The sequence below is a fragment of the Danio rerio genome, chromosome 21 (assembly GCF_049306965.1).
Source record: "Danio rerio strain Tuebingen ecotype United States chromosome 21, GRCz12tu, whole genome shotgun sequence".
Classification (NCBI taxonomy): domain Eukaryota; kingdom Metazoa; phylum Chordata; class Actinopteri; order Cypriniformes; family Danionidae; genus Danio; species Danio rerio.
Window position 1 is genome coordinate 45,505,001 of NC_133196.1, and position 21,404 is coordinate 45,526,404.

The 21,404-nt window shown below is 35.7% G+C and overlaps 1 protein-coding gene across 3 annotated transcripts in view; it reads left to right on the forward strand.

Annotated features, from left to right (window-relative positions):
- rnf14 (ring finger protein 14) overlaps positions 1-20,833 on the forward strand; it is a 21,019-nt gene extending 186 nt beyond the window's left edge. Inside the window, exons 1-8 of one of the 3 annotated variants that reach the window (XM_073934427.1) lie at positions 1-1,787; positions 3,257-4,900; positions 5,792-5,922; positions 7,946-8,449; positions 11,033-11,261; positions 16,104-16,276; positions 17,156-17,286; positions 20,206-20,833. The exon at positions 1-1,787 is cut by the window's left edge and continues 186 nt beyond it. In XM_073934427.1, the coding sequence (XP_073790528.1) occupies positions 4,714-4,900; positions 5,792-5,922; positions 7,946-8,449; positions 11,033-11,261; positions 16,104-16,276; positions 17,156-17,286; positions 20,206-20,266 (1,416 nt within the window). In that variant the 5' untranslated portion in view covers positions 1-1,787; positions 3,257-4,713 and the 3' untranslated portion in view covers positions 20,267-20,833. 3 annotated transcript variants of the gene reach the window in all.
- The last annotated feature ends 571 nt before the right edge of the window (positions 20,834-21,404 follow it).

The following is a 21,404-nucleotide window of genomic DNA, read 5'->3' on the forward strand; positions in this document are numbered from 1 at the left end:
TAAAGTTAATTACGCGTTCGAAACCCGAAGGGCTTTGGACTTTGACACTCAAGGGACCGTCTACAAAATACACTCTCAGTACAAGACGAAATTGGTGTGCAAAAAGTTCTAATGATTTGTAAACGTTTTAATCCGTTCCGAAATAATAAAGAAGGGCTGCAGGGTATTGGAAAAAAAAATCTGTGATGAATATTTTGATTGAATACAATTTCACCAAATGATTTGAATATTTGTATTTGGAAATAATTTATAATTTTAGATTGAAATGATGATTCTGTAATGGGAATGCATAATATATAAGAAACAATCCACAAGCATAGAGAAATTCAATAAAGGAAAAGGTACATAAGTAAAAAAAAAGGGCGTCCGCTGCGTAAAACATATGCTGGATAAGTTGGTGGTTCATTCTGCTGTGGCGACCCCTGATTAATAAAGGGACTAAGGCAAAAATAAAATGGATGAATTAATGAATAATAATAATGAAGAAAGGAATAGCACCTATAGTTATTGCAACTCTAGGATTTACCGGAATTTTGTATTTGTGAGAAATTCTGTGTATCTAAAGCTGCGTCCCAAATCGCATACTTATGCACTATTCTACGCCATTTTGTAGTATAAATAGTGTAAGTAGTGTTTACACTGAAAACTCTAAAACCATTAAGTGCACTTTAATTACCCGGATGATGCACTCATTCAGCCGCTAAAATGAAGTGTGGAATAATGGACACTTCACGCACTCAACGACCGCAGGTTTGCTTGTGTAGCGGAAGGGGCGGAGCTATCGGACGCACATGTTGAATAACTTTAATTATTTTGGATGGTAAAAGCAAAATTCTCCTACGAGAGTGATTATAGCACCTCCCGATGGTAAATGCGGCAATACTTACGGCAGTTATTATTTGATAATTCAGTTGTTTATTTCAATGATTTGGCAACCGTCAAACGTCATCAGGGAAACGGTTTGAATTTCCGCTTAGTAAAAAAAAACATTAGTGTGCCATTTGGGACAACACTACATACATATACTATCCTGTTGAGTGTGTAAGTGCATAAGTACATAGTGCATGAGTGCATAGTGAGGAGTAGACCTTCCTCATTAAAGAGCTGGCTAACATGTATTACTCCATTATTGAACCCTTGATTGTAAAATAAAGACGTTTTAACGTAGTTATGGTATTTTGAGACGGTCCCTTATGCGTCATGGGCAATGACAATACGTAACAGCTTTCTTTGGTATGATGAAATGTCGATAGAGTATTCAGTATTTTATATCTTATACAGTATTTAAAGACCATTTTATTCTCCTGTGGCACTGATATTTTAGTGAGACTGTCGTCTCTTTAACACACGAGTAACGCTAGACGGTGAATATTGAGAGTGAAACTTCAAGCGTTGTTGTTTTGACAGCAGGTTCTAACTAGAGGTTTGCTAACTTGGGTAAGTGCATCATGTTTAGCAATACGTTATGCTGTACATACCGTCAGCAATAGTTTGTAGTTAAGTTTTTTTTTAATTCAAAGTCATTTATGCCTTAAGCGCAGTCGCACATGTACATTAATAATCTTAACAACCCGCCCACTGTTTTAGCCGACGGCAGCGCAGGATCCGGAAGTTTTCCGGAAGTCAGTTAATATCTCCCATAACGCTATGAGGTTTTAAAAATGGTCTGTTTAAGTATTATAAGCCACCAATCACACGCTATTTCAAACAAGAGTACAAGAGAAAATCAATCATGTACAGGTCAGATAGTATAACCGGTTGACTTTGTAAACTATTGTTCTATTTATGTATTTTCAGTCCCTGCTGAAAAGCTAGGCTGGTTGGCTGGTTTTAGCTGGTCGACCAGCCTGGTTTTAGAGGGTTTTTGGCCACTTCCAGGCTGGTTTCCAGCCATTTCCAACCTGGTTTAAGCTGGTCAGGCTCTAAAATGACCAGCTAAAACCAGCCTGGCTGGTCAGGTCTGTTTTAGCTGGTCATCTCCCAGCCTGCCTGGAAACCAGCCTGGTAACTTAGTGGCCAAAACCCCCTCTAATACCAGCCTGGGGTGCGTTTCCCAAACAACGATGTAACTCACAGCTGAACTATCATGGTACGATGCATAGTTTGGGAAAAGAACGATGTAGTGACGAGTGTTTCCCAAAACACAGTTTCTCTGTCGCAGATCCATCGCTTGATCCATGTTAGTTATAAAGTAAAACGCCCATAATGATGCTCTAAACGGGATGGAGTAACATCTTCTTTAGAGAAGAACCCCATCATTTCTTTGTGCAAATTATATTATTTTACACAAGCATGCATTTATAATAAAATCCAATGATAGATTTGATAAAAACATGCACTCGATTCCATATTAATTGAATTATATGGCACATATAGGGCCTGTTTGCCTTACTAATATTATTGAGAATGACATATCATATTCTAAAACATAAAATAAAACAACAGCTAACACGTGTTCTAATATCATATATAAATAATATGAATAAATAAATAATGAGACGATTTATCAAGAAAGGAAATTTCATAATTTTTATGTATTAGAAATGAAAAAATCATACTTTAATAATATTAATATTAATAATAATAATAATTATTATTATTATTATCAAGTAGGATATTGTTTATTAATTTTTTTGTAAGTCTACTTTTACAATTTGACACTTGTAAACCACAGCAGAAAGTTCTAACCAGCAGGCCCATGCCATATACAGTAGAGATACATAATAAATAGCCTACTAGAAATGAAAAGAATTAACGTATGCTTTTTGTTTTCACAAGCTTTGGAAACAACATAAATTCCGCTTTTAAATAATAGGTCACCTATAGCTTTCACCATGAGGCTGTGTTCAAAATGACATCGATGTTTTCAAAGTGCACTGCGAAGGGAGCACAATTATAAACATGAAGATTGCTAAAACTGAACTGTAAAAATAGTTTGAAAGCAAATTATACTTAAGCGAGATGACCTTAATGCTTTTTTTACTTTTCATAGTTCCAACCTTGAATGTTAGAATGTTGTAAATGAATAGGGCATAGGGGGGATAAGTGGGAATAGAACACAGCCAGGAAATATGTTTCAAACTACAGCTCCAGAGGTATAGTTGCGAGTTGCTCAAGTTTGCGACTATGTTTGCGAATGTTCAATGGTGCGACGGATTTGGGAAATGGCAAATCAACAAACTATGTTTGTAACGACGGAACCTGCGACCTTAGTTGGCTAATGATGGTTTTGGGAAACGCACCCCTGATTGACCAGCTAAAACCAGCCAACCAGCCTAGACTGGTTTAAGCTGTTTTTTTTTCAGTAGGGGTTAAAATGGGAATATAGTTTCTTTTAAAACAACATTTCAACCAGTTCAATATAAAATGTGCCAACATGTTTTTATTTGTTTGTAGCTCTAGACGACGTATTAAAGATGTATCTTGCAAAACTCCTATTACTGTAAAACATATTTTACTGGACTGTCCTGCTTTTACTGATTCCAGAAGGACTTTTTATGAAATTAACTCTTTTAAGGACATTTTTGACAAAGTGGAACCAGAAAAGATTTTAGAATTTTTATCATGTATTAACACAAAAAATCTTATTTAATTTATGTTTTATTTTGTTTGTTGATTTTTAAATTGTATATTTATTGTTGAAAGATTCCTGCCATGAAGATAGCCTTGGTTGCTGACATGGCACTAAATAAAAAAATACATTACATACAATACAAAGATGTATCTTGATATCCATTCAGTCTCTCATTAGTAAAAAAATAAATAAACTTTTAAACAAGACACTCTTCAACAACCAATGCAGAAAAAGCACTCATAGATCATCAGGAAACCACACACAATATTGAAAACCAAGCATCTGTAAACTTTCGCAGGGGGTTATTTTAATAAATGAATTCATACTATATCAAGTGAACATATTTTATGACTAATATCTTACTTTAACTTTATTAATACATCATTTGAGTCATTGCAGAGATGTATGGATGCAGTCCTCCAAGCTCATGGGAGTCATACACAATCTTAACTTTTTTCCACTGCAGCATGTATTTATATTCTATACCAGTGGTTCTCAAACTTTTTCCATCAAGTACCACCTTCGAAAAAAATTGTCTCTCCAAGTACCACCAAAATGAGCAATATTGAAGTACAGTAGTGTAGTAGGCCCAGTAAAGCAGCTACAACTCTGCACAGTTAAAAAACCTGGCAGATTACCTCAGAAATATAGCCTATATATAATATATGGCATATTATATACATAATTTTTTTTATAAATTTTGAATTATATGTAGCATGTACATGACATATTTCATTCCTCCGTGTACCACTGGAAGGAAGCCCGCTTACCACTAGTGGTACACGTACCACAGTTTGAGAACCACTGTTCTATACTGTACATTATTTATATTAAGTGACAAGACTTTTGTCTAAGTAATGTCAGACCTTACTGTCCTAATTAAACAATAAAAAGTCAAGGCATGATCATATTTTATTTAGCTAAAATAAGTGTCTAGAGGCCTTTCTTATAAGCCACTTCTGATACCAAATGATCAACTAGAAGTCAAGTTATTTGTTGTTCCTAAAACTTGGATGGGCAACACAATGTTTGTCAGGCGGTGCATGTTGTCTTGTGTATATAAAGCACCTTTTTGTTCTTGTTCTATTTCTAGTATTCCTGCTGCTCTTCATTGGTTGCTTTCCATAACATAAACAGAAATGACTTATTTTTATGTTCCTCTCAGGAATGTTCAAATGTCAGCTGACCAGGAAGCAAAAGAAGATGAACTGCTTGCTCTAGCGAGCATATATGATGAAGAGGAGTTTCACAGAGCAGAATCAGGAAAGGAAGGCGAGATTCATCTGTGCTTAGAGCTTCCACCTAACTTCAAGCTGCTAGTCAAGGGTGAGACAGTAGCCATGTTTCCATTCAAAAATGCGAATGAAATTTATGCGCAAAACTGGATTATCGCATAATAGACTTGCGAATAAAGCAGCGTTTCCATCCTCATGATTAGGCCCACATGGAATCTGCGCGCGCAGAATTCCGCAGATTTTCCACAGATTTTCCGCAGAATTCCGCAGATTTCTGCAGATTTTTAGCCCATTATAAATTCTGTTTGTTTACTTGAGTAAATGTGTAAATCTGATTTTATTCCGTTTTTATTCAGTAGTTTATTACTTTTTATTTAATATATTAAGGTGTTAGTTATGATACTCCACTGGATACTCCCAAAATAATTCCGCAGAAATCCGCAGATTTTTACCAAAATTCTCGGCAGAAATAGCAAAAAATGTCCGCAGATTCCGTCTGGCCCTGCTCATGATATACGGATCATGCCCAACATATCTGGTTATTTTCTATTTATATCTCCTTTAAAATATGGTATAAATCACAAAAATACAGACTTTCCTTTGTCTCCCAATCACAATTTTTACTTCCTGCCCTCTGTCTGAATTTCACGCATCACCAGAACGTGATTGAGAACAACCTATAGAACAAATATGATTGATTTTATTTTTCTTTACATTTTTGCATTTATGAGGAAAAAGTTGCGTTATGGATGTGACAAGTGTGAAATTGGCATTTATGTGACTTCAAATATAATCGAATAGAATCGTTTGAGTCGTTTTTGAGTATTTTTACAGTACTGTAAAATACAAGCCTACACACAAAAAAACTAGAAAGAGTTTAACTATTTTGGTGGACACTTGTTTTTTTATGGCAAGGTTGACATTTGCCTGGAATTGCTCAATGTTTTATTGTAGTATTATATATATTTATTTTTGTCAACAGGACAGAAATCTGCAGAGCATAATATATCATTTCTGCCTCCCTTGGTTCTGAGTTTTGACCTCCCTGACGACTACCCTTCTACATCTGCACCCGTTTTTACTATCAGCTCCAAATGGCTCACAAGAGTTCAGGTGAGTCCAGTGTGGTAATGTCCTGAAAGGTGTTTTGTTTACAGGTGACTTTTTATTGTTCTTTCGTAATCTTTCATGAAAATGTCCAGACTTTCTGATATGTTGTCTTGTTTATGATGGGCTCATGATTTTCCTATGCATCATGAACAAGACACAGCAACTTCGCAATCAGTGAATGGTGTTAATTTGGGGCTATTCACCTTATTTGACCAGAAGAATATTTGAAGAAGCAAAAATTGTCATTTTGTTAAATGCCGCTAATAATGCAGGCATCACTTGCTTATTTTGCAATACTATTAGGGTGCTTTCACACCTATAGATCGATTGTTTTGTTTTGAAACAGGGATTCAGATTGTTACAATGTTGCTTTTTGTTCTTGGTGCTGTTCACTTTCACATGGCAAAGTTTCTAAATGGACCAAAATAGTTATAACAATTCATGTGCAAGTAAACTCTCCACACACTGGTCAGAGTTTGGTTTGTTTTCTGGGATTTCTCTCAGCTGTCATACGTCCTTATTTTGATTTATGACGATAAAAAATTAGGCATTATAAGCGAATAGTGTGCTTTCATTTTGAAAACATCCACAGGCACAGCTAGTTATATATATATATATATATATATATATATATATATATATATATATATATATATATATATATATATATATAATACTAAAAGGTAAGAATTTCTCATACAGAGCCTCATTTTAATTGTTAAGGGCTGTAAATCATTTCAATATCAGAAGTCAAGTCAACCAAAAAGTTATTGATCTTATATACAGTACACTCACCGGCCACTTTATTAGGTACAGCTTACTATGTTGGACCCCCTTTTGCCTTCAGAACTGCCTTAATTCTTCATGGCATAGATTCAACAAGGTACTGGAAATATTCCTTAGAGATTTTGCTCCATATTGACATGATAGCATCACGCAGTTGCTGCAGATTTGTCAGCTGCACATCCATGATGCGAATCTCCCGTTCCACCACATCCCAAAGGTGCTTTATTGGATTGAGGTCTGGTGACTGTGGAGGCCATTTGAGTACTGTGAACTCATTGTCATGTTCAAGAAGTCAGTCTGAGATGATTCACACTTTATGACGTGGCGTGTTATCCTGCTGAAAGTAGCCATCAGAAGATGGGCATACTGTGGTCATTAAGGGATGGACATGGTCAGCAACAATACTCAGGTAGGCTGTAGCGTTGACACAATGCTTAGTTGGTACTAATGGGCCCAAAGTGCGCCAAAAAATACCCCCCACACCATTACACCACTAACACCACCCTGAACCATAGATACAAGGCAATATGGATGCATGCTTTCATGGTGTTGACGTCAAATTGTGACCCAATCATCTGAATGTCACTTTAGAAATCGAGACTCCTCAGACTAGGCACTGTTTTTCAATCTTCTATTGTCCAATTTTGTTGAGCTTGTGTGAGTTGCAGCCTTAGTTACCTGTTCTTAGCTGACAGGAGTGGCACCCGGTGTGGTCTTCTACTGCTGTAGCCCATCTGCCTCAAGGTTCGATGTGATTTACTAATTAGAATTTATAGTGAGCAGTTGGATAGGTGTACCTAATAAAGTGGCCGGTGATTGTATATGTGTATATATATATTTTTTTAACAGTTTAGTTGTTTTCATTTTCGTATTCGACATGAAACACATTTTTACCAGTATTTATAATTTATTATTATTGGCTATTACATGTCTAAAATACACTGTGATATAGGCTAATTTGTCACTCTGTTGGATCATATTACTTTCCTCACTACTATTTAACTCATCTTGAGTTTATTTTAACCGAGCCGAGACCACCTTATTCAGGCAGTCTCGGACTATTTAATGTGGTGCAGATCAGAGTACGATGGTGGGTTTCACATATGCCCAAACGAACCGAACTAAAAGGGCAAACAAACCGCGCCAGGTTCCCAAACAAACGTGTAAATGTGAAGCACCCTTACACTTGGTGTAATTGATACATGGTATTAAGATTTATGTTCCACTCTCACTTTATCAGATCACTGCGCTTTGCAGGAAGCTGGATGAGCTTTGGGAGGAGAACCAAGGCAATGTGGTTCTTTTTACATGGATCCAGTTCCTAAAGGAAGAGACTCTGGACTTTTTGGGGATCCAATCTCCTCTGGAAATCCAAAGAAGTGGCAGCCAGCCTCAGTGTGAACCCGCACAGAAACACGCAGCAGATGCTTCCGGAGAAAAAAGCAAAGCGCAGGATCTAGACCCAAGAGCCGTTCAGGAAGTTGACGCTCAGACAGATATACTGACTCAGCTGCTGGATTTTGACGAAGCCCAGAAGCAAAGGGTGTTTGACGGGAAGGCGTTTTGCTGCGGCATCTGCTACTCCGAGAAGCTGGGATGTGACTGTTTGCTCTTCAAAGAGTGTGAGCATGTTTACTGCAAGGCCTGCATTAAAGAATACTTTCAGATCCAGATTAAAGATGGGAAAGTTCAGTGCCTTAACTGCCCTGAGCCAAAGTGTGCGTCCACGGCGACTCCAACACAGGTATTTTTGGAATGAATTTGTCTTTTCTTAAATTATTTTGACATAGTGTGAGTTATACATGTATTATGTAGGACTCAAAAATAAGAAACACTAGATAGGCCAGCATACTGACTATATATACAGTTAAAGTCAGAATTATTAGCCCTCCTGTATATATTTTTCCCAACTTTCTGTTTAACGGAAAGAAGTTTTTTTTCAACACATTTCTAAACATAATAGTTTTAATAACTCATTTCTAATAACTGATTACTTTGATCTTTGCTATGATGACAGTAAATTATATATATATATATATATATATATATATATATATATATATATATATATATATATATATATATATATATATATATATATATATATATATATATATATATAACTTTTGAAAGTGTTGTTATTATTATTACTATTACTATTATTATTATTATGAATATTATTAATAATTTATGGTGATTGATATTATTAATATTATTATTATTAATATTATTCATTATTTATGGTGATTATTATTATTATTAGTATTATTAGTATTACAATTATTGTTATTTTTATTATTATTATAAATATTTATTATTATTATTAATAATATCAATTATTTATGGTGATTATTATTATTATTATTATTATTATTAATATTAGTAGTAGTAGTAGTAGTATTACAATTATTGTTATTATTATTATTATTAATTATTTATGGTGATTCTTCTTCTTATTATTATTATTAGTAGTACTAGTATTACAATTATTGTTATTATTATTATTATTATTATTATTATTATTATGCCTTATCATCAGCCATAACTATAACATTTAAAAGCAATTTTAAGAAACCAAACAAGACATTCCAGTGGCGTCTGCTTAGGACAGATCAAAGTGTTTCCTTTGAATGAGCAGGTGATGCAAACAGTCTAAAAATGGATTTAGATGTACCAACACTGGTATTGATTAAATAAGCAGCAAAACTCGGTGGCGTCGATTGGATTATGCCCGTGTGAGCAGTGGCTTTTGGATGTACGCTAAACAGGATTGGCTAAGGACGCTTTTTAAGATCCACTGATGCGACTCATCACGGTCTGAGGACTGGATTGGCATCTTTAATGATGCGCCATTTTGCACAGATGCTCGTCTAATATAATATGCCTACATTTAATTGTGCAGCATGATTTAAAATACTTAAAGACATCTCGCATTTGATTCCACATCAATATAAACTACAAGGCCCGTTTACACATTATGTTTTATTTATATATTGTAAAACATTACAAAAATATAAAAAGACAAACATGTAACAATAGGCAAATACACTGAAGAGTATTTTGAGCAAATAATAATAATGGAAATAAATAATAATAAACAAAAAACTATAATAAAAATATATAAATAAAAAACCACAACACTAGTGCAGTCTTATATACAGAAAAAAACAAGTCTACAATGTGTTGACCAGAGATAATTTCCCTTTAAAGCTGGGCATTGGAGGTGGGGACTCAATCAGAAAGGAGTAGGGTCAAGCTGAAGAGTTTGGACATGTTTGCGAAGGGGTTCCCACAATTTAATAAAAATAGTGTTAGGTCGGTGAAGAGAGTACCTTATTTTTTCTAATTTCATAAAACAAAGAACATTTCTTATCCAACAAGTGTGAGAAGGAGGGTGAGGGGTCTTCCAGTTCAGAAGAATGAATCGCCTAGCCAGAAGGGTTAAGAAGGCTACAAAGTCTACAAAATGAGACGGTAAAGTGTGGTCGGGCGGAAGAACCCCAAACAAACCAATAATTGGACATGGTGGGAAGTAAATAATATTTTATTAGATATTTTCCAAGATACTAGTACTCAGCTTAAAGTGACATTTAAAGGCTTAATTAGGCAAATTAGGGTAATTAGGCAAGTCATTGTATAACAGTGGTTTGTTCTGTAGACACATGCTTAAGAGGGCTGATAATATCGACCTTAAAATAGTTTTAAAAAAAATTAAAAACTACTTTTCTTCTAACTGAAATAAAACAAAGCCATTGCTCTGTTAAACATCATTCGGGAAATAATTGAAAAACAAAAACAAATTTACAGGGGAGTGAATAATTTTGACTTCAATTGTATATATACACATACACAAGCACAAAAATACAGAGTATGGAAGATTGTGTAAATAATAACATAATTATTAGCCCCCCTTTCTTCTTATTTGAATATTTCCCAAATGATGTTTAAAAGAGCAAGGAAATTTTCACAGTATGTGTGATAATATTTTTCCTTGTGGAGAAAGTCTTATTTGTTTTATTTCGGCTAGAATAAAAGCAGTTTTTAATTTTTTTTAAAAACATTTTTGGGACAAAATTATTAGCCTCTCTAGGCTATTTTTTTCTATAGTGAGAAACAGTTGGAGAAACAGTTTTTTGGCAGATTATTTTGCTTGTTTTAAGGAAAAACTTACTTAATTTTGACATTATTTCTAAAAACTAAATAAAAACAGCTGTCTGCGAAGTAAACATCTGAAAATGCCTTTATATATAGGCTTCTTATGAATCCTAAAATCTTTTTGCTGATTTCTTAACGTTGAAATTGTAAATGACAGTATTATGCCCAACAGGTGAAGCTTCTGGTGGGTGAAGATGAATTTGCCCGCTATGATCGTCTTCTGCTGCAGTCGAGTCTGGACCTGATGGCGGATGTTGTGTACTGTCCTCGCATGAGCTGCTGCATGGCTGTGATGGTCGAGCCTGACTCCACTATGGGCATCTGTCCGTCTTGCCGATATGCCTTTTGTACTCTCTGTAGGCGAAGCTATCATGGCCTCTCTCACTGCATAGCGACTGCTGGTAAGATAAAATGTTTGTTTTTTTTACCCACTAAGTTGCTAGTATCTAAATTGTGCCTGATTTGTCAGATATTAGTATTTGCAGTGGCGGAATAAGTACTGAACGTGTCACCATTTTTCTCAGAAAACAAATTTCTAAAGGTGCTGTTGACCTAAAATTTTCACCAGATTTTTGTAACGACTAAAGGAATCCATATATGTAAACAAAACACATCGAATATAGTTTATAAATTTGTCAAAAATAAATCTTGTGTAACAGAGTTGACACAGTCTATCTACTGTTGATGTATCATAAAGATTTAGATCAAATTAATGAGAAAATTATAGACCTTTTTCTTGGAACGCAAAATTACCCATTATGCTTTGCGTGTATGCGCAAGGAGAATGCGAAGAACTTCTGGTCAGCAGTTGATGCGTGTAAACAGTCACATTTGGACAGCTTTGAAACGATAGTTTTAATCTATTTTACCTGCTTTTATCCTCTTTAAAATAATACTGTTGTCCATCAGCAGCATCTCCTGAACTGATCATTTAAAGAAATGCGATCTAATAGGATGGAAAACAGCTGCTGTGAGGCGTTTTCCCCTCGTTGTCAGACGGCATCTTCTGCAGTTTAAATGAAGCCTCGTCATCGCTAAAGTCAACATTTTCTCTTTATTTCAAATATATAACCAGCCCAAACAAATGTAATTCACCAAAATGTTTGACACACACACGTAGCCTGTACTGTGCCACTGACACACTGATTTAATAACTGTGACAGAGTGAAAATATAGGCTAGTGTCATTTCGAAATGACAGAAAAACACAAACCGTGGTAAAAACAACACACGAAATAAAACACAAACAGCTCGCGATTAGAATGAACAGCAAATCAGCAGCAGAGAATCAATAACAGACTTTTATTGCTCATTTTTGTAAATTGCACGACTTTCATACCTGTTAAGTTTCATGCCAGTACTCTGGGTTGCTCTCTCTCTCTCTTCGTGTGTGTGTGTTAAAGAGCCACTGAGCTAACAGCTGACAGACCGGGAACACACTGTATTTCTGACGGCAGACACGTGAACTAGGAGAACATTTTTCTCGTATTTCTGACGCGCTTGAACCACATGTGACAGATTATAACGGCTTTAACAGACACATTTCTAAGTTGTGTGTCACAAAAACACTCTGTTATCCATTAAAAACGTTATTGAAACCCATTTTCGGAGCGCAAATTATCAGTTGTACACGCTGTAAACGGAAGTTTTTAACATTCTACCGGAAGACGCTGGTCGCTATGGCGCTCTCCATGCAGCAGCCATGAAAAAGGTCTATTATAACATGTCTCAATGCTTTCCACGGTTTCTTGTATAAGTAGAGGTTAAAAAACAAGTAACGTAATAAGGTTATAAGCTTAATAACAAGTCACACGCTATCAAAATTAAAAGATTTCTTGATTGAAATGCTTGTAATGTTTTAAAGATTGTCATGCCTTTTTATAATCGATGTAGCTGAGTTTAAGAAAAAAGTGTTATTGAACTTACAAATAATCAATACATTATTTATATACATTATTAGGATGCAATATTACAGTCTACAATAACTTCGTAGAGTAAACAAAAATGTGAAAATTTGATGTAATTATTTTGTGATAATTAAAGCTCGACTGATGATTAAGGTGTCGGAGACTAAAATGGGTATACAGTTGAAGTCAGTATTATTTGCCACCTTGAATCGTTAGACCCCCTGTTTATTTTTTTCCCCCAATTTCTGTTTAACAGAGAGAAGATTTCTTAAACAGATTTCTAAACCTAATAGTTTTAATAACTCATTTCTATTAACTGATTTTTGTTATTTTTGCCATGATGACAGTAAATAATATTTGACTAGATATTCTTGAAGACACTTCTATACAGCTTAAAGTGACATTTAAAGGCTTAACTAGGTTAATTAGGTTAACTAGGCAGGTTAGGGTAATTAGGCAAGTTATTATATAACGATGGTTTGTTCTGTAGACTATTGAAAAAAAAATAGCTTAAAGGGGTTAATAATTTTGTCCTTAAAATGATGTTTAAAAAATTAATAACTGCTTTTATTCTAGCCAAAATAAAAAAAATAAGACTTTCTCCAGAAGATAAAATATTATCAGACATACTGTGAAAATTTCCTTGCTCTGTGAAACATAATTTGCAAAATATTAAAAAAAGAATAAAAAAAATCCAAAGGGGGGCGAATAATTCTGACTTCAACTGTAGTGGGAGTTTCTTCAAGACAAAAAGTGTCCTTAATACACATACAAACATTAGTTGTAGAGACAACATGATATTATTTTTGTTATTCAAAACTGTCTAATTAAAGAGATTGTTTTGGAAAAATAATGTGTAACACTTTATTTTAAGCAACAATTTACAACATTCATTTATTACTAGGCCCACGCAGAATCTGCGCACAGAAATCCGCAGGTTTTTAGCCCATAATTGAGTCTATTTATTTACTTGTGTAAATTGATATTTATTCAGTGTTTAATTTAACTAGTTTGTAAAGTCATATTTTCTGTCTTTTAGTTGATATATTATATAAGAGACTTGTTTTGTTTACCAGATAAGTTGATCTAATTGGATTTTCATTGTAAACATTTAATAACAGTTAAAAATGTATTATTTTTGATTTCATATATTAAGTTTTTAGTTACAATAATCCCAAAATAATTCCACATATAAATCTTCAGATTTTTTTTTACACAATTTTCATCAGAAATAGCAAAAAATGTCTACATATTCTGTCTGGCCCTACTTATTACCTGCCTATTATTAAGACGTTAACTGATTATTTTCACTTATAAAATATAATCTTATTCTACATCCTGCCAAATACCTAGACCCAACTACTAGCCCAGTGAATATTTTTTGTTTTTAAAAGAAGTCTAATAGATGTCTAATAGACGGCTTCATTAAAAAAGGCTAAATTTGAAGGCTATAAATGAATAACAGCATCGTGAGAAAGTTGCCATCAAGTCACCACACAGCATTTCAATGGGATTTGGGTCTGGGCTTTGACTTGGCCATTCCAGGACTCTCCATTTCTTAACTTTCGGCCATCCGTTGGTTGATTTATTGATATGTTTTGGGCCGTTGTCGTGTTGCATGGTCCAGTTTCACTTCAGCTTTAATCTTCTGACCGATGTATCTGTTACACAGTAGAATTCATAGTGGATTCTATGTTGGTGAACAATGACACTTTTACCTCCATACATCACAGTTGGTATGAGGTTCTTTTTTTTTTGCAATGCTGTCTTTGGTTTACACCAAACATGTTGTCTGTTCTGGTGTCCAAATAATATAAAGGGCACCTATGGTGAAAAATCTATTTTACAAGCTGTTTGGACAGACATGTGTGCAAGTATAGTGTATAGACCATCATATTGGGGTGATATAAACACACACATTTTTTTCAATTTAACAGCATAAAAACGGTAGACCAATCGGAGCGGTTTTCAGACCGACTGCCAACTTTACGTAGAAGTGCGGTCCCCCCGCCCACCAATATTGAGTGACAGCCTTGCGTCATGATCATATCCTTAGTTTCTTGTTGCACGTCCACCATTTTCAGCGTGTGAGTCAAAGCGATATCACTAAAGGAACACCCGTGCTCTATTTTTTGATGAAAAGCTCATTGGGCTCAACACAAGATCAATATTCTCCATATTATCGCTGTAATCGGATTTATTGCTTGTGCCTTTTGAGGGGTGCGGCGCAGTGCATTTCGGAGTTCTGGGCGTGGGTTTCTGTCGTGTTGCACGCGGCGGAGCTTCGGGTCAGCGGCTCGGTGCGGCGTGAGTTTCTGTCGGAGTGCACACGGCAGAGCTTCGGGTCGGCGGCTTTGCGCGGCGCTGGTTTCTGTCGGGGTGTACGCGGCCAAGCCTCTAGTCAGCGTCTTTGAGCAGCGTGAGTTTCTGTCGGAGTGTACGCGGCGGAGCTTCGGGTCAGCGGCTGCATTCGGTGCCTCAGTCAAAGTTAATTCAGTGTGTGTAGTTATTAGTCTCGGTGTACAAGCTCGGCACTTGTACACTAAGACTATACAAAGACACAAATGATTTTGTACTCTCATCCTAGCATAGCTTTAACTTCTCTCTCTTGTCAGCCAGCCTGTTGTAAACACAGAGCGTGGGAGCTCTTGGCTCACTGCCCAACGTAACAAGGGGGCGAAGCCGAAACTGTGAAGCAACACTCCCCTAAAACAGCAAACTGTGTAAACGCCCCCAACATGACACTTTTGAACACATTATAATAAAAACATCTGAACTGTGTGTTGAACTGAACCTACACTGGCACACTCAGAACAACCATAATATTAATATTAAATCATAAAAAGGGGGTAAACTATGTGCTCTTTAATTTTGGACTCATCTGTCCAAAGAACATTATTTCTGAAGTCCCAGTCTTTGTCCAAATAAAAAATAAAAAAATAAGTGAACACTGTCTAATTCTTATTTGATGACTAGTCTAGTTTTGGTCTATTCTTGATTGTCTATTAGATTTTCAATGACAGTCCAAATTTAACCTTGCTTTACTCAAGCCATCTATGTTTAGATGTCTAAACACTATTGCTTGGTGGGAGCTTACTAATTATTAATATGCAGCTAATTAGAAATTTATTGAGCTAATGGTTTGTTAATAGCGTGAATTGTACATTAAATAAAGTGTGACCGTTTTATCTTGGAGACACAAAATGTACACTCAATTCTAGACTCACGTGTGTTTTTGGTTCTTAAATGAATCAGCTTGAATCAGCATTGTGGCTACAAAATATAAAGCAGACACTTGGTTTATTTGTTTCAACAAATGCGTGCTTTTCTTTCACAGATGAGCTTCGCAGTTTGCGGGATGAGTATCTTTCTTCAAGCGAAGAGGGGAAAAAGTTCCTCGAAAAGCGTTTTGGGAAGCGGGTCATTCAGAGGGCTGTGGAGGAGTCTTTTAGCACAGACTGGTTGAAGACTAACTGTAAACAGTGCCCTTGCTGTGGCACCAATATACAGGTCAGTACTAAAACACAAGGTATACTGTGTAAAACTCACCATGTATAAAAAAATGAGCATGCGAGTTGACTGAATAACTACATGCTGTGAATAGTTTTTCATTTCTCTTTGAGTCACTTACAGCATGTAAGACTTTTGCATTTAAAGGGGATCATTTATACCCCTTTTTAGGTTCCTTTACTAAAGAAAAGATTCAAATACTCTGCAGGTGTAAAATCCTTGCACAAGGTTTTTGGGATTTTTATTAAATGATATCGAAAAATAAGGGAATAATAGAAGGCAAAATAAATGTTCTGCTAATAAATTAAGCTTTAAAATAAGTATTTTCTCTAAACCAGTGGTCACCAAACTTGTTCCTGGAGGGCCGGTGTCCTGCAGATTTTAGCTCCAACCCTAATCAAACACACCTGAACAAGCTAATCAAGGTCTTGCTAGGTATACTTGAAACATCCTGGCAGGTGTGTTGAGGCAAGTTGGAGCTAAACCCTGCAGGGACACCGGCCCTCCAGGACCGAGATTGGTGACCCCTGCGCTAAACAATCAGTTTAGGCATTCAAAAGGTTTTCGGAGAGAAAGGTGGGCCTCAAAGTGAAAAAGGTTGAGATCCCCTGCCATTTAACAGTGGTATTTAATGCAGCGTTTCTTGTCCAATGTGAAACCCACTTTATATTGCTTCTCAATCAGGCAGTAAACAAGTTTATAATGGCATGGCAGTTCACCAGAAGTGCCTGAGATGGCTTTTTAAAAAAAAAAAAAAAGGTCATAAGAACTTATGTGCTGTGCAAATGTGTGCTCTTTGTGTAGATTTTCAGAAAAGTAGTTCTCATGCTGAATGCTCATTGATTGAAAGTGCTTCTTTCAATTTCCCCGTTTCTGTAGAAGGCGCATGGCTGCAACAAGATGACCTGTTCTTCCTGTCAGAAGTATTTTTGCTGGATCTGCTTGGGAGCTCTCAGCAGAGTGAACCCCTATAGCCACTTCAACAACCCTGACTCGCCATGCTATAACCAGTAAGTCACAATCTTCAGTGAGCTGTTGTAAGATTTTTTGCTGTGATAATACTTAAAGAACTTATGGCCCGTTTCCACTGAGTAGTATGGCACGGTACGGGCCGCCTTTATCAGGCTTGCGTTTCCACTGCTAAAAGGGTACCAATGGTACTCTGATGGTCAGGTGGGCGTGTTTCGTGGTGTACGACAAAAAGTTGCAGTCGACGTCATTCTCGCTCGAGGAAATGTCAAAGTAAAGCTGTACGGGTCGTTCACATATCATATGAGAAGCGCTTCTCACAAAACAGATGCTTTACCTGTGTATAATGTTTACCTGTGTATAACCGTGTTCATGACTAACCCTTCTTTGAACATCATTTGATTACAACTGCACATCAGTGATGTGAAATAGCCTACTGCAATGTCTGCAATTATACAAAATAAATAAATAAATGCAACATATATGAACACATACAGACTCTTGCAGTCTCCGATATGTTACTAATTACAGAAAAACTACACTCAGCAGACATTTAGTCCTTATTTGGGTTCAAAAACAACACTGAATATAGCCCACAGTCAGTGCAAACCTCTCATCGGCATCTTTAATCTTCCGCAGCACATGTAGTAGACAGTAACTTCGCCATTCTGAGTTCATAATAGTCCAAAAGGTGATGATAATAGTTGCGGAAAAATGGCAGTTTGTTATGTTTTAGGTTGCTGAAAGAATTATTTGCTCCCTTGTTTATTTTTTTTGGCTTCTCCTTTGTTTTTTTTTGTGTCTCTCTTGCGTTTGTTTGTTTTGACAGGATAGGACTACAGAAGCACTTCAATAGTCACGTGCACGTTATTATCATCAGCTCAAGAAGTTCATTATTTTAAATATAGACGCACGGGGAGCCCACTCGAGAAAGTGAAACCGCTCGCTCATTATACAGCCTTGTCAAAAACTATGGGGCACAGGGCAGATTCTGCTCTTCTTGGCTTTGTGGCTGTTCATTAACACGATGACAGGGTTTGTTTGAGCTCGAGTTGACCATGGCTCGGTATTACATGTATACAGTTGAAGTCAGAATTAGTCGCCCCCCTTAAAATTTTTTTTTTTCTTTTATAGAGATTTCCTGAATGATGTTTAACAGAGCAAGGACATTTTCATAATAATTGATAATGAGATAATATAATAATGTTTGATAATAAAATAATATATAAAATAATAATAATACCATTTTAAGGACAATATTATTAGCTCCTTTATGCTATTTTTTTTTAATAGTCTACAGAACAAATTATCGTTACACAGTAACTTGCCTCTTTAGATCTTTATAAAGAAATATTAAAACTGACATATCACTTTAACAAATTAATATCTGAAAAGCTTTCAAATTCAGTAATGTTTATGAGACAAACATTTTTCGAGTTTGGTGATAAGCCACATAAATTGTTATCTAGACAGCTACAAAAGCTTGAAAATGACCGTGCAATACATCGAATTAAATCAAAATCTGGGACTTACTCATTATCCCCCACAGACATTAATAATCATTTTAAACAATATTATGAATCTCTATATTCCAGTGATTACAAGGATCCCAATGCTATAGAAACATTCTTAAACAGCTGTAATTGTAATTTCTAGAAGCAGATTTTACTTTAAATGAAATAAAGAATACTATAAAGTCACTTAAAGGAGGTAAAGCCCCCGGCCCTGATGGAATTCCCTGTGAGGTATATAAATTATTAAACAATTTGTTAACACCTTATATGCTTAATATGTTTTCCCAAGCTCTGGAGGAGGGACAACTACCTTGAGTCATTTAATGAAGCAGTAATTACAGTTATACCCAAAAAAGGAAAAAATCCTGAAAAGGTTGAGGGGTATAGGCCAATATCCCTCATTAATGTGGATCAAAAAATATTAGCCAAGACAATAGCCATCAGAATGAACACATTGGTAGGAAAACTAGTGAAACCTGACCATACTGGCTTTGTCCCAGGCCGTAACTCTTTTAACAATCAACGTCGATTGTTTAATATACTATACAATAACTTGCCTAATTACCCCTAACCTGCCTAGTAAACCTAATTAAGCCTTTAAATGTCCCTTTAAGCTGTATAGAAGTGTCTTAAAAAATATCTAGTAAAATATTATTTACTGTCATCATGGCAAAGATAAAATAAATCAGTTATTAGAAATGAGTTATTAAAACTTTTATGATTAGAAATGTGTTGAAAAAATCTGCTTTTCTGTTCCGTTAAACAGAAATTGGGCAAAAAAACAACAACAAAAAAACAAGAGGGCTTATAATTCAAGAAGGCTAATAATACTGACTTCAACTGTATATTATTATGTTGTGATGTCTCGGCTGTGTGTTTAAAACATTTCTTTGTTTCAGATCGGCCTTTTGGTACTCTTTTGCTGTGCTAGGTACCCTTTGGAAATGGTACTCAAAAAGTATAATGGTACAGTTCGCTTTCAGGTACATTTTGACAGTGGAAATGGCCATAAAAGCGTACCGAACCATACCATACCGTACCACTCAGTGGAAACGGGCCACATGTGACCTAAAGTCTGCACTCTCTCTCCCCCTCTGAGCAATTAATTCAACACTTTCTTAAACTTTGCTACAAGCTTTAGCACAAGATAGTCATCAGAAGGTATACAGAAAATACACCATCATGTCTATGTACTTACAACAGACAGATTTCAGTAAAATCATCCAAATTATTCATTTATTCATTTTCTTGTCGGCGTAGTCCCTTTATTAATCCGGGGTCGCCACAGCGGAATGAACCGCCAACTTATCCAGCACGTTTTTACACAGCGGATGCCTTTCTCTGAGTTTTCTTGTACTGAATTAACAATTTCTGCTTGCAAGGGTAATTGATTTCAGATCATTTAAGGTTTGCTGTGCTTGTTTATTTATATATTTTGTCATCTAGATTGTTTCATGGAATGGAAATGGAAGAGGACGAGGCCTTTGGAAGCGACGAAGATGACTGATCCACCATAAAAGAAAAGCTTATAGGATATTACTTTATTCAGGACACAAACCTAACTAGACTATGTAGGATACTTTGGGTGTCACACAAGCACCTCCCACTTTCACCTACATTTCAAATTCCAGTGCAGAACGTTTCTGCTGTGCGCACATGCCTCCCTTTAAATAGTTTTACTGACAAAAATCAATCAGGCAGGTGAAAATGACGGCATATAGTTTATGAATCTGGTTGCTTTGCTGCCGTTTTGGCTATCATGAGGTTTCTCTTTATTTTGGGAAGCCGTTTATAATGTTGTACATTTTCATGAAATCATTGTAGACAAATCTTGGATGTTTAAAAGAAATCCTAAATGGACTTGAAAGTAAAGAATAAGCCAAAGACGGCATGCACACCACAAGAATTTGTTGACATCGCAGTTTATCAGACTGTGCTTGTTTTAAATAAAGCCAGTTGAAGGAACAAGATGTCAGGAATTATCTGACCCCTCTAAGCAAGACAGTTATCTTCTGCAAAAAACAATGTAGGATCTGTATCATTTAATAAAATACTGAACTCTGTTACAGTGTAATTGTGTAGGCTGTTGTCATTAATGCAGACACTCACTGAATATATAGGCTTAGCCAACTGTAGGTCGTAATCCATAGATATTAGGGATGTAACGGTATCAGAATTTAACGGTACGGTAATACCTCGGTATGAATGTCACGGTACGGTATTTATTGAATCATTTACAGGAAAAAACAAAACTTATGAAAATACTCCAAAAAAGTGCCAAAAGTGTCAATGACATACAAATTAGCCATCTATCTGTAAGCTTTGAAACAGGAACTTCAATTTTAATAACAAAAAAATATTAAACCATGTAAAAAAAATAAAGTTTCAATTTAGTATTGTTAAACTCATCACATTCAACATTTAATCACTCACTCACTTAGACAGAGATGGGTTTAAAGGAAAATTATCATATAAATATAATCTGGTAAAAGCTGGTATCTCTGGGCATTTACAATGTCCCCTGCAACAGAAAAAACCCTCTCATTCAGACAACACCGCTATTCAGTACGCGCGCGACAACACAGCTGATAAGAACTCGCGCGACAAAACAGCTGATAAGAGCTCGCGCGACAACACAGCTGATA